This window comes from Podarcis cretensis (assembly GCF_951804945.1).
Source record: "Podarcis cretensis genome assembly, chromosome: 1".
Taxonomy (NCBI): Eukaryota; Metazoa; Chordata; class Lepidosauria; order Squamata; family Lacertidae; genus Podarcis; species Podarcis cretensis.
This window is the reverse complement of record NC_137170.1, coordinates 69378313-69392941: the sequence shown is the minus strand read 5'-3', so window position 1 is coordinate 69392941 and position 14629 is coordinate 69378313. Positions and strand designations below refer to the sequence as shown.

The 14629-nt window shown below is 44.0% G+C and overlaps 1 protein-coding gene across 7 annotated transcripts in view; it reads left to right on the top strand.

Annotated features, from left to right (window-relative positions):
- The window catches only part of MICAL2 (microtubule associated monooxygenase, calponin and LIM domain containing 2), a 153305-nt gene that overhangs the window by 119781 nt on the left and 18895 nt on the right, over positions 1 to 14629 (top strand). For all 7 annotated transcript variants that reach the window (XM_079965562.1, XM_079965561.1, XM_079965563.1 and 4 more), the window contains 2 exons: positions 11271 to 11368; positions 12294 to 13650. In XM_079965562.1, the coding sequence (XP_079821688.1) occupies positions 11271 to 11368; positions 12294 to 13650 (1455 nt within the window). The remainder of the gene's footprint in view (positions 1 to 11270; positions 11369 to 12293; positions 13651 to 14629) is intronic.

The following is a 14629-nucleotide window of genomic DNA, read 5'->3' as shown; positions in this document are numbered from 1 at the left end:
AGAGTACATACAAGCTTATACAGGAACAGATGGGGCTCATTAACCTGCAAGGTAGCCCATCTAAGAGAAGAAAAACCCTAATCCAGTGATGGCCAAACTTGGCCCTCCAGACTACAACTCCCATCATCCCTAGCTAACAGGACCAGTGGTCACGGATGATGGGAATTGTAGTCCCAAAATGGCTGGAGGGCCAAGTTTGGCCATCACTGCCCTAATCCTAAACCTCCACTGCCTTGCAGTTATGCTCATTCATAAGAAAGGCTTCAGGAATAAACCCTGAGGAACAATCTGTATCCATTGCCTTGTGGAACTTCTTTGGGAGAAGCAAAGGCTAAGGAGGAAACTCTACACAAATTGAGAGTGGAGTCCCTAAGGCAGTCGGATGGCATCTTGTATGTCTCATTCCAGCAACTCCTGCAACCAAGCTGGTGCCAAACATGTTGCTCTGCTTTCCTTTGGACCACGTCCGTGAGGCTGATATTGTGTTTTTTTAAAAAATATTTTTTATTAACAGGCCAGTCAAATCACATTATTTCCAAATCACATTAGTTCCAAATTATACAGCCAGATTTTTAAATTTTGTTGGGGGTACCCATACATCAAGCTCTGAACGATTCCAAGCATCACTTATATTGCTGCTTTAATTAAACAGTTCTATCCAGTCCCATCCAGATAGTCTCTTTATTACTTTCTTCATCTTCTTGTTATTATCATATATTCCTTTCTTTGCGATCTCTGATAATCTTCACAAGCGGCTTGGAAACAGACATCTTCTGTGTGGGTTTTACACTCTCCAAAAATCATATCACTTAGGGATAGCCGTTCGACACTTCCATAAAAAAGATTTATCTTCGGTCTGTCCTTTAATTTTCTCAGGCTTGCCAAGTATATCAGGAGGGCTCTGTCAGGTTAAGATCACATTCCAAACATCTTTCACATTCCGATGAACCTGATCCTCCTCCCCCCGTCTTTCTTCGACAAGCCTGTCTTAGCGAGACGCCATTTAAAGCTGTGTCATAAAATTTTCCTCCGTTCTCCGTTGTTTACCAGTCCTCTCTTTAATTCATATCCACTCCACACAGTTTTTGAATTCCTGCTTGTGACTAATCAAATGCAACAATCTTCTTTCTTGGGGTGGAGGGTTATTAATAATCACATAAGGCAAAGAAAAGAAAAGTTTTTTCCTCCACCCCCCTTCTATTTCACTGCAAACATACCAGTCTCTTAATGGTGGTTTCATCACTTGATTTATTTGTCCCATCCGTTGCTCTGGTCCCAGAGATCCATTAATCAGCAGTCTTATCTCCCGAACTTTGCTTGATGTATGTGCTTTAGCTTCTTTCCAATTATATTTCCGAGCTAAAGCGAACCAGCACGCGCTGATTGGAGACGGCGTCAGGAAGAGGCGACCACATCGAGGGCTTGTGCCAAGTGACCGGCACCCCCGACTTTCGAATCCGGGGGTGCATTATGGACACCGCTGGCAAGGCAGCCCCCCATCTCCTTGGGGGGGTGGGAAGGCTGCATACTTCCCATAGCAGCCTCTTAATTACCTCGTATGGGTCGGATAGATGTTATTGTCGGCCATCTTGCAATGCGCCACCTGGTGGCCCCCGTGAGGCTGATATTGTTGTCTGCGCAGCCCAAGACCTCCACACACTGCCCAGGCTTGTGCTCAAGGGAGGTCACTTCAGTGCTGCTAACATAGCAAAACAAGCTTATGCATGGCTTTCATGGAGTCATGAAGTTAACAAAAGGAAGGTCTAACACTGAAGAAGAAGCAGCAGGAATGTCAGATATGAGAGAAGAACAATTTGCAGGTAGATACTCAAGAAGGAATCAGCGAGGGAAGAATAGATAGCTTTTTTGTCTACTGCCACACACTGGTTCAGGTCATGTATTGCAAGCATTGTTGCTTTACTCTCGGTCATGAGCTGATCACCCCAAGAAAGAAAGAAAGAAAGAAAGAAAGAAAGAAAGAAAGAAAACGGTGACAAGTGGTGAAGGAGATGGGGCTTAACATGTTTGGGATGTTTTATGCTTAGAAGAAAGTGTGGTTGGGGAAGGATGATGATGGGATGCAGAGGAGGAGGAGGAGTTTGGATTTGATATCCCGCCTTTCACTCCCTTTAAGGAGTCTCAAAGCAGCTAACATTCTCCTTTCCCTTCCTCCCCCACAACAAACACTCTGTGAGGCGAGTGAGGCTGAGAGACTTCAGAGAAGTGTGACTAGCCCAAGGTCACCCAGCAGCTGCATGTGGAGGAGCGGGGAAGCGAACCCAGTTCACCAGATTACGAGTCCAACGCTCTTAACCACTACACCACACTGGCTCTCTCCTCCCCCACATTATGCTAGAACCTGTGAAATTGATGGGAGATCAGGACAAACAAAATCCTGTTTTCATACAGTACATAATAAATGCATGGTGGTAGCCACTGACTTAGATCAGATGGGCAGAAGGTAGATCAGGATTTACTGGCAGATTGGCTAATAGTTCTCCTAAGTGTCGCAGCAACAACAAAAGGCTTTTTCTTTCTAAATACGGCTGCTCTAATGAAGAAAGCATTTTTTTGGGGGGGGGGGAATCCAGGGATGGATTTTTACATGGAATGACTGCTAACTCCACTCACTAGTAAGAACAAACAATTGGGCTAAGCATGTTCTCAAATACATCCTGTTTCTTAATTCTAAGGTTGTTTCCCAAGCTGCTATTGTGCATCTGGCTCTGACTGGTGGATTTTGGGGTTCTGGAAAACTGAAGCCTGCCCACATTTGGCTTCACAGCTTTGACCTGAGCTTAGACATAGTTATGAAGGACCACTCTTACTTAGTTAACTAATCCTAAAGGTTCAGAGGTGCTATTCTGAATAGCAGCTGCTATAGACCAAGCAAAGGGAGAGGATGTTGCCTTCATGCAGCCTTGTAGCTTGCAAAGTAAAACTAAATATAAAGTATGGTGATGCTGGCTAGGGAACCTGTGGCTACAAGGCTCCTTTCAAGCCCAGCCAGTTGGCTTTCCAAGAAGCACCTAGTTGACCACTGTTGGAAGCCGGACGTTGGACTATGGTGGCTCTTTGGTCTGAATCAACAGAGCTGCTCTTACCTCCATTCCTTGAATCCTAGGATCTGAAGGTAAAACTAAGAAGTGTGGGAAAGAAGCACATTACAAGGAAACTGCTAGCAATCACTGGGATAGCAAGGCTATCCCAGTCCAGAAATGGCCATAGATGGCAAACTTGCTGGAGCTGGGACAACTTTGCTAGGCACTTTTGGGGCAAAGGTTGTTCATATTGCTCTGGCGTGGGCGTCACTGGGGTTAGAGTATGTGTGAAAGGGTCGAGAGCACTGTCTGATCCAATGGTATTGGTTTAGTTTCAGTTGCTGAAGCCGAGGTGAACGAAACACTAGGAGAGTCCTGCTCTCTGGATATCTTTGCCTATGAATCATAGAATCATAGAATCATAGAGTTGGAAGAGACCACAAGGGTCATCGAGTCCAACCCCCTGCCAAGCAGGAAATACCATCAGAGCACTCCTGACATATGGTTGTCAAGCCTCTGCTTAAAGACCTCCAAAGAAGGAGACTCCACCACACACCTTGGCAGCAAATTCCACTGTCGAACAGCTCTTACTGTCAGGAAGTTCTTCCTAATGTTTAGGTGGAATCTTCTTTCTTGTAGTTTGGAACCATTGCTCCGTGTCCGCTTCTCTGGAGCAGCAGAAAACAACCTTTCTCCCTCCTCTATGTGACATCCTTTTATATATTTGAACATGGCTATCATATCACTCCTTAACCTCCTCTTCTCCAGGCTAAACATGCCCAGCTCCCTTAGCCATTCCTCATAAGGCATCGTTTCCAGGCCTTTGACCATTTTGGTTGCCCTCCTCTGGACATGTTCCAGTTTGTCAGTGTCCTTCTTGAACTGTGGTGCCCAGAACTGGACACAGTACTCCAGGTGAGGTCTGACCAGAGCAGAATACAGTGGCACTTTTACTTCCCTTGATCTAGATGCTATACTCCTATTGATGCAGCCCAGAATTGCATTGACTTTTTTAGCTGCTGTGTCACACTGTTGGCTCATGTCAAGTTTGTGGTCAACCAAGACTCCTAGATCCTTTTCACATGTACTGCTCTCAAGCCAGGTGTCACCCATCTTGTATTTCTGCCTCTCATTTTTTTTGCCCAAGTGCAATACTTTACATTTCTCCCTGTTAAAATTCATCTTGTTTGTTTTGGCCCAGTTTTCTAATCTGTCAAGGTCATTTTGAAGTGTGATCCTGTCCTCTGGGGTGTTAGCCACCCCTCCCAGTTTGGTGTCATCTGCAAATTTGATCAGGATGCCCTTGAGTCCATCATCCAAGTCATTGATAAAGATGTTGAATAAGACCGGGCCCAAGACAGAACCCTGTGGCACCCCACTAGTCACTCTTCTCCAGGATGAAGAGGAACCATTGATGAGCACCCTTTGGGTTTGGTCAGTCAGCCAGTTACAAATACACTGAGTGGTAGCATAGTCAAGACCGCATTTTACCAGCTTCTTTACAAGAATATCATGGGGCACCTTGTCAAATGCCTTGCTGAAATCAAGGTAGGCTACATCCACTGCGTTCCCTTCATCTACCAGGCTTGTAATTCTGTCAAAAAACGAGATCAGGTTAGTCTGACATGACTTATTTTTCAGAAATCCATGCTGACTATTGGTGATCACAGCATTCCTTTCTAGGTGCTCACAGACTGTTTGCTTAATGATCTGCTCCAGAATCTTCCCTGGTATTGATGTCAGACTGACTGGGCGGTAATTATTTGGGTCCTCTCTTTCCCCCTTTTTGAAAATAGGGACAACATTTGCCCTCCTCCAGTCTGCCGGGACTTCGCCTGTTCTCCAGGAATTCTCAAAGACGACTGCCAGTGGTTCTGAGATCACATCTGCCAGTTCTTTTAATACTCTTGGATGCAGTTCATCTGGCCCTGGAGACTTGAATACATCTAAACTAGCCAAGTATTCTTGTACTATCTCCTTAGTTATTCTGGGCTGTGTTTCCTCTGCTGAATCATTTGCTCCAAATTCTTCAGGTCGGGCATTGTTTTCTTTATCGGAGAAGACTGAGGCAAAGAAGGCACTGAGGAGTTCAGCCCTTTCTGTGTCCCCTGTTTGCATTTCACCATCTTCTCCTCTGAGTGACCCCACGGTTTCTTTGTTCTTCCTTTTGCTACGAACATACCCATAAAAGCCTTTTTTGTTGCTTTTAACCTCTCTAGCAAGCCTGAGTTCATTCTGTGCTTTAGCTTTTCTGACTTTGTGTCTACACGTGCTGGCTATTTGTTTGAATTCCTCTTTGGTGGTTTCCCCCCTTTTCCATTTTTTGTACACATCCTTTTTTTAATCTTAACTCAGTTAAAAGTTCTTTAGATAGCCACCCTGGCTTCTTTAGGCACCTCCCATGTTTCCGTCTCATTGGTATTGCCTGAAGTTGTGCTTTTACTATCTCCCTCTTAACAAACTCCCAGCCATCATGAACTCCCTTTCCTTTTAGTATTACTGTCCATGGGATCTCACCCAGCACTTCCCAGTTCACCCAGTTTTATGAAGTCGGCTTTCTTAAAGTCAAGAAATTGAGTCCTAGTATGCTTGGCTGCTCCTTTCCGCTGTATAGTAAACTTCAGAAGAGCATGATCACTCGCGCCTAATGATCCTTCCACTTCTACCCCACTAACCAGGTCATTAATATTGGTTAGGACCAGATCTAAAATGGCTGTTCCTCTTGTTGCTTCTCCCACTTTCTGGACAATGAATTTGTCTGCAAGGCCAGTGAGGAATCTGTTTGACCTTATGCTCTTGGCTGAGTTTGACATCCAACAAATATCCGGGTAATTGAAGTCCCCCATTACTACTATCTCCCTTCCTTTTGCATGCTTGGCCATCTGTTCCAGGAAGGCAACATCTATGTCCTCCGTTTGGCTTGGGGATCTATAGTAAACTCCCACAATGAGGTCACTGTTATTCATCTCTCCCTTAATTTTGACCCAAATGCTCTGGCTTTGAGGTTCTAAATCTTGGATCTCTTCACAGGTATACACATCCCTGACATATAACGCCACTCCTCCTTCTTTCTTGTCTGGTCTGTTTCTCTGAAATAGATTGTATCCCTCCATTATTATATTCCAATCGTGGGACTTATCCCACCAGGTTTCAGTGATGCCTATTTTGTCATATTTAGTTTGCTGTACCAAGAGCTCAAGTTCATCTTGTTTATTTCCCATGCTTTGCGCATTAGTGTACAGACACTGAAGTCCATTAATCATTCCCCCGTGTCTCTTATTTAAGGATTTTTTCCTCCCACCACTAGGTCTGCGTGCTGTTTGCTCCATTTGGTCTATGACATTTGGATGATCATCTTCATCAATTGATAGACTCCTACCTTCAGGAGCACTGTCTCCCTCCCCCACATTAGTCAGTTTAAAGCCCTCCTGATGAGGTTTCTGAGATTTTTGGCAAAAACATTCCTCCCAACCGTTGTGAGGTGCAGCCCATTGCTTGCCAGAAGTCCATCTTCAAGAAACTGCAGTCCGTGATCTAAGAATCCCAACTGTTCCTGTTTACACCATTTGCGAAGCCAGCTGTTCACTTCCACTATTTTCCCCTCTCTCCCTGGGCCACGTCGTTCAACTAGGAGGACAGATGAGATGACAATTTGTGCATTTAATTGTTTCAATTTCATGCCCAGAGCCTCGTAGTCTCTTTTGATCTTCTGGAGGCTATTGCTTGCAGTGTCATTGGTTCCCACATGAACCAAGAGGAAGGGGTATTTGTCAGTGGGTTTTATGATTCCTTGCAGTCGTTCAGTTACATCTTGGATCTTAGCCCCGGGGAGACAGCACACTTCCCGAGACATCTTGTCAGGCCCACAGATCACTGCTTCTGTTCCCCTCAGTAGGGAATCCCCTATCACCACTACACGCCTCCTCTTAGGTTTGGTCGGGGTTCTTCCATAAGCTGTCTGTTCCAAGGTCGCCTGCACATTCCCTGAGGACTGACTTTGCTGCTCGTCTTCATATACCTGATCGACTGTAATGTGGGAGAGATCCTCAAATGGAGTCTGCTCTTCGTCTTCCATGCTAGGGGAGAGGACCTCAAAGCAGTTGTGTATTTCTAAACAATCAGAGCGAACCCTGGGCCTCCTACTTCTTTGAGTCACGTTTCTCCATATATCTGGCTCCTGTGTGGGTGAACTAGCTTCCTTCTCAGGGGAGTCTCCTGTCTCCTCCTTGGTGGAGATGGTGTGCTCTGTTGCTTCCAAGAAGAGCTCCAGCTCTCTAATTCTTTGGAGCGTAGCTACACGTTCCTTCAGTTGCTGGACTTTGTCTTCTAAGAGGGCAATCAACATGCAATTGCTGCAGGTAAAGTTGCCTGCAACCTTTGGCAAGATGGCAAACATTGCGCAGGAACCGCAGGCGACTGCAGCTGTTCCCTCACCCTGTTGGGGATGGATACAGCGGTCCTCCATCATAAGATGCGTGAAGACAGGACAAATAACTCCCCCCCCAAAAAAAAACCCTAGGTCTCCCCCAACAAACGTTTGAGACTAGCTCCCCTAAATCTAAAAGATGGATCAAACTGCGCACGCCGCTGCCCTGCAAGCTCCGATAAGCTCCTCCCACAGCTAATCACCTGCCTCAACAGAAACCCTGCCCCCTCTGTCCTTTGCACAGGGAGAGCAGCTAATCAGCCACAAAGAAACACACACACGAGAAAACCCTTTTTGCTCCTTCTTCAGCTGCTGCCCTGCATGCTCTGATAAGCTCCTCCCACAGCTAATCACCTGCCTCAACAAAAACCCTGCCCCCTCTGACTATGAAAGTTAGCTGAAGGGAATTGGTCAAGCAGATGGAAGGGGTAGCTAATGCTTCTTTGCAGGAAGGGGGGGTGGGGGACAATGACTCTGAAGGAGGTGTTGGTGTGCCTTATCCTCAAGCAGCCCTACCTAGCCCTGACCTATTGAACAACTACAGCTCAGTGGAGAAAACTGTCTGCCACCTTGTTCTCCTAAACATTGTTATTTAGACAAGCCTACCCAGATGTTCGAATCCCCGCAACGGGGTGAGCTCCCGTTGCTCGGTCCCTGCTCCTCCCACCTAGCAGTTCAAAAGCACGTCAAAGTACAAGTAGATAAATAGGTACCACTCTAGCGGGAAGGTAAATGGTGTCTCTGTGCGCTGCTCTGGTTCGCCAGAAGCAGCTTAGTCATGCTGGCCACATGACCCAGAAGCTGTACGCCGGCTCCCTCGGCCAATAAAGCGAGATGAGCGCCACAACCCCAGAGTCGGCCATGACTGGACCTAATGGTCAGGGGTCCCTTTACCTTTACCTTTTACCCAGATGTTTAGCAAGTTGATGCGGGCTTCAATCTGTCATTAGTCTATTGTTATTTCAACTTTTTGAAAGTATCAGATCATTGTTGATCATTTTTCTTATTGATAATTTTATTGTTTTATCTTTTTTGCAAGCTGCTTGGAGGTTTGTTTGTTTTTTTAAAAAAAATCAAGTGACTTACACATTTTATGAAATAAAATAATAAATAAACTATACCATATCAGTCAATAAAATCCAGAGATAAAGAATTACACAACTTTTAGAAAACATCTGAAAGCTGTCCTGTATTGGGAAGTTTTAAATGTTTGACATTTTGCTATGTTTTTATATGCACTGTAGGCCCCCCAGAGTGGCTGGGGTATAAATAATAAAATTATTCTTATTATTTATTATTATCCAGGACATCCCTTGCTTGTTTTAAATTTGCAGGCATCAGCTGGAGTCATTTTACTTGCCTTCTAGGACAATGAACTGTAATAACACTTATATTAATAAATGTGTTGATTTATCCAAAGCTGTGCAAATATTTCCTGCATTTACTATATTGTTGAGAGAGAGAGAGAGAGAAGGAAATACACATTCGATATTAAGTTATGTGATCCAAGAATCCATATTGGAATAAACATTGTCTCCTACGTTGCAGAGAACAAAAACATTTCCTCCATTGCATCTGAAATAAAAGATCTTTGACAGCTGCTGCTCTTGTCTCCTGCTGTGCTTAATTGGCACCACCAGGAGCAGAGCTCAGCCATTCAGTCAATGAAGGGATGGGGCGGGGTGGGGGGGGGGCTTGAATTCCATTGTGGAAAAGTTGCCATTTGGTGGGGAAATGATGGAACAGCGGAAACTCTGCCACACAATTTTTAAGGTGCGGCTAGGAAATTACTTGATGGCAAGCTGGTGATGGTTTATCTGGTAATATTGTTAGCCAGTGAGACTTTCTGTTGCAGGGGTGAGAGGAGAACCTGACAGGACCCGAAGACTGCAGTCAGGGAATCCGAATGTGGCAGCCAATTTGCAAAGCCATGGTAGAACTCAATAGTATTGAACATCCAATTTGGTGTTGTTGTTTTTAAAGCCCTAAAGAAGTTACATAGAAACAGCATCCTACAAGCTTCTCTGAGTGTGGATAGTTTTCTATAATATTAATTGCACCAGAATAATTAGATTTCTTTTTTCACTCAGTGGCACAGGCTGAACTGTTGATTTTAACTATTTCATGTTTAGTTGAATTGCATATTTTATAGCTCCTTTACACTTTGGGAACTGATGAAAACTGAAAAGGGGATTGACTGCACATCTCTGAATAAAATAGGGATGCCAATATCTGACTGGAGCAATGCGTAGGCACCTCCTCCCATACCCACCAACCTGCATGCATGCTGAGGTCATCAGGCTGATGCCTTCCTCTAGAAACCACCTCCTGCAGACTTGAGGATTGTTGCAACAAGTAGCAGCAATGCAGCTATGGAAAGCCCCTTTCCCGGCAGGTGCAAAACGAAGCTTTATTTCACCTGGGTCAAAGACTCCTTTTGGCACCCCCCCCCCATACACATATCTGGAAGCCTCAATGGTGCCTCTCTGGAGGCTTCACCAAGGGCAAAAAAACCCAGCTAGTCCCCCCCATATCTACGGCACTGTTCACTGGGTCACCTTTCCTATTTTTTAGGGCCAGGGCAAAAATGTTTTTTTTTTAATTAACTGGGCATTTAAAAACATGTTTACTATTGGGCGTAGCACCCCAAACATAAGAACGTAAGAAGAGCCTTCTTGATCAGGCCAATGGCCTATCTAGTCCAGCATCCCCTTCTCACAGTGGCCAACCAGATGCCCATAGGAAACCAGCAAGCAGAAGATGAGCACAAGAGACCTCTCCATCCCCCTGGTTTCCAACAACTGGTATTCAGATGCATTGCTGCCTCTAACTGTGGAGGCAGAGCATAGCCTGTTGGGATTTTTGACTACATGCCATTCTGTGCAGCTTCACACAGACTCAATTAAGCATTGGCTGAAAGCCAAGATGACTGAGCAGAGAGGAGTTATTCTGCCGGAAGATATGAGACCTTGGATACAGCTCTACCATTGGTTGAGGTCTCACATAGGCATGATGACTTATGGCCTTGCTGACTGAATAGTTTTGTTGGTCAGTGTGGTGTTCTGAGTTCTGAGAGTCATTTGGAGTTTCTTAAGAGACAGCTAGTTAAGATGTGTATCTGTTCTTTTATACAGTAACTTGTAGAGTCTACTGTAAATAATAAACACCTCTAAGTAACCAAGTTACTGCTAGCAGTGTCTTGTTCCTGCTTCGTCCATCCTGCCTGCAACTGATTGCTTTCTGGAACTCTGCGTATGCTCTGCTAAGGTCCTGCAACAGGTCAAAGTTGCAAAACACCATTATAGCCATCATGGCTTGTAGCCTGGCTGGGGAGCAGAACGGAATGGTGGATACAGGAGAATATCATCATCATCATCATCATCACCATTTTGCTATGTCACTGTTGCTGCTGCTGCTGCTGCTGCTGTTTTTCTGTGCCACCTAATTGATTAAAATGATTTTTTAAAAACAAAACAAAACACAATGCTATACTGTGGCAGGGAGCTGGATAGTGACCTTCAAGGTCCCACATGGTCTATATGGGCGGCAATGGTTGCTGGTTGGGTACCTGCAGTGCTTTTTTTTCTGGGGGGATGCAGGGGTATGTATACCCCCAAACATTTTGTGAATCTAAGTTTGGCCTCATTGAGGGGCAGCATTTCAATATGAGTGGGAAAATGAAAGTACTCCTAAACATTTTTTTTAGGGCGGGGGAAGCACTGGGTACCTGTAATGTGGAAGAGTAGTTTCAGTAGCGTGGACTCCATGGATCTATTCCAATGAACTCACTTTTCCCTTTGTAGATTTTCCTCTATTGTACAACAAGAAAAATGGGTCATCTTCAAAGGGTACCTCTGCCTGTGTTCAAAGTGACTTTAAGGATGAGGTCTTTCAGACAGAGGTATGAAGCAACACATTTTTAACAGTATGCTTTGTTGAAGAAGTGCCATATAATACTACAGTATAAATACGACAGGGTATTGCTGTAAATATGTATAGTTACATATGTATAGCGTTTTGTGTTTTTTGTTGTATTTTTACAATGAGATGTATGGATGAAGGGTGGTTTGCAAACAAATAAACAAAATGTTTAGATTATAAATTATTTGTAGCTTATGCTTTCTTCAGTGGGTTAGTGCAACCATGGATGGGAGGGTCACTGTCTAGATCAGACTGAACTTGCCTCCTAGTGAATAGTAGTTACACAAGCATAATACAATACAGTCGTACCTTGGTTTTTGAACAGCTTAGTTCTCGAACGTTTTGGCTCCCGAACACTGCAAACCCAGAAGTGAGTGTTCTGGTCTGCAAACTAGTTTTGGAAGCCAAATGTCTGGCGAGGATTCCATGGCTTCTGATTGGCTGCAGGAGCTTCCTGCAGCCAATCAGAAGTTGTGCTTTGGTTTGCGAACGTTTTGGAAGTCAAACGGACTTCTGGAACAAATTCTGTTCGACTTCCAAGGTATGACTGTACTATGTCACCATCTTGTTGTTGTTTTAAAAAAATGGAAAACTTTTTTTAACCTACACTAGCTGTTTGTCTGCTGCGTCTATACATATATATATATATTGCAGTGAACTCCTACAGACATCTGAATATCTAAATATCTTGACTGTCTCCCAGGGATATTTGGATAAAAGCAAGACCCTGCAGTTCTAGTGTATTCCTTTTCCATTTTATTGGAATGTTTTTGTGAGGCTTTCTGGCATTTTTATGGGGGAGTGTATTTTCTCATGTAATTGTTTGAAAACACTCTCTAAATAGAAGCAAGGGTGACCTGGCTGCATTTTCCTCTAAAAATAATCATTTTATGCATTCCATACAGCTGACATCTCCTGACAAGAGTCCAGAAATTACAAGAGGACATTTCAAGCTACACAGCCCAGCATTTCAAAGGAAAGGAAAAGCCAGAGATAAACCCAGTGAAATTGCATCCTATGTTCCTCACTATTCACTCCACAACTGCCCTGATAGCTTTCCATTGGCATCTAGCAAATCCACTTGTCACCTTGATCTGACTTCACCTCTCAGTTACCCTCAGCTTGAAGGCAAGGATTACAGAACTGAAGATGCACATTTAGGAAACTGGGTGATGAATAGTGAGCCACTGATCTCTCAGCTGTATACAAAGAATTCAGGGTTGTCCTCTGCAGACCCTGATGACGGAGATAAGAATGCCAAAGAACAGCATGACAAACATTTGAACAAAGCTAAAAACAAGATAATGAGAAGGTTGACACTTTCAATGGAGCAGAAGCCCAGAAGACCTGCTCTGGATGATGCTGAGCTAGATATTACAAGAACGGAACATGACTGCCAAGGAATTCCAGACCAGAAGAATGCTTATTTTAACAGATATGAGAACATACCGAAACAATCCAGTTGTGGTCAGTCTCAGAAGTTCTCAGATAACCATTCTCCAGTTTTGTCTCCTGGACAGACGCTTTCAAAGAATGTTGGTGACTGTCCCAAAGAACACACTGCCACCCAGCCCAAATCACCACTGAGGCTAATTGCCAAAGCTATAAAGAAATCCATCATAGAACCTCTTACTTCTCCTCCAGCAGCTTTAAAAAAGGCCCAGGACACACCTGCCAAATTTCCTTTGGAAAGCACATTTTTCAATTTCCCACAGGCCCTGGTTCGCTCTGGCAGTCTCAGATGCAGCAAGAATCATGGAGACTATAATGTACAAACACAGGAGCTCAGTGTGTTGGATGATGCAGAAAAAAGACTTGGAACGAGGAGTTCAAATGGGTCTCATTTTTCCAGCAGTCTGAGAGAGGAATATTCATGTGTTGACAAAGGCACGTCTTTTCCTGTTTACAGTGCGCATAGCTGCCCTTCCCAGAGTCTTCATAAACCCGAACATTCCTCTTCTACCAATGCTGATGATGTGCCAACACTTCTAGAAAGGTTTACCCTTAAAGAGAACCTCTGGAAGTCTGCCAGGGATGAGTGGTGTGCTCACAATCAAAAGAACACCCACTTTTCATCTCTAAGGCACAGGAACAAAAACGCTGATGCTGTTTTGGATGGTCCTGAACAGAGGAACAATGTGTGGAACCTATTCAGCAGCTTTAGGAATAAAGCAGATGTTAAAGTTAAAAGCCCTGTGTCACCTTGTACCATCTTTGATGTTGATGAAGTACTAAATAGTTCTTCCAAAGGAGAATACTTGGGTAAGCAAACTCCCTCCTTTAAGATTTTTATTTCCAGTTGTTGTTTTAAACAAAGTATGTATAGTGTTTTAATGCAAGATTAAATCTTTAAACAATTTGCATAAAATAGTGTAAAATCCCATCTTGGGATTTTCTGTGGGCTAATGCCAATAGGTCCCCCTGCCCACCAAGACGTTTGGCAGGTGGAACTGGGAGTTCTGTGGCAGAGAAGTGACACCAGCATTGCTCTGTAGGCAGAGCCTGGCTGAGTGGTTCTGGGCTTGGGAAAATGAAACCTCTGCCCCCTGCAACCCTCCCAGCAGGGCAGCTCAAGGGTGCTGGGTTTTAGCCTTCTTATGTTTAGCTTTTCCCTTACTACCTTGTTGTATACCATCCTGGAAATGTTTCACATTGTAGGATGGGAAGTGTTTCGTTTTTAAAATGTAACCTATAAGAGCAATATGGTCCAGAAGAAAACAAATCCCAGTTGCCATGGCAATGCCTTTGACAATGATTTTCCAGCTGTTTGCGATATATAGAACAAATGCATGCATTTCTGCTATCTCCATGCCCCCGCTCCTTGTGAAGACTCTTGACACATGGCAGGGGCCCATGCAGTTAAGTAGTTCATATATATTACGGCTCAGAGTCAATGACATCCCCATGGCAACTGTAGTGTGATCTGGTCTTCTGCTATAGTATGTGTGCTTCTACCAGATACATTCAATGCCACTTTTTTAAGAGGAGGAGGAGGAGGAGGGGAGGGGAGAGGCAGGGAGCAGGTGGCCTTTTTATATCATATAGTTTTATTTCGTAATGAAATAAATAAAATAAAATCCCATCAATAAACACGCACACTCTTAACAACTTAACAGTACAAAACAATCACTAGATGAACAAATAAAGTTGCTAATTACAGTCCTTCGTATATCTGTAGTTTGCAGACAACTACAGTAAAACTAGCAGATGATCACTATATATAATATAAATAATAATTGAT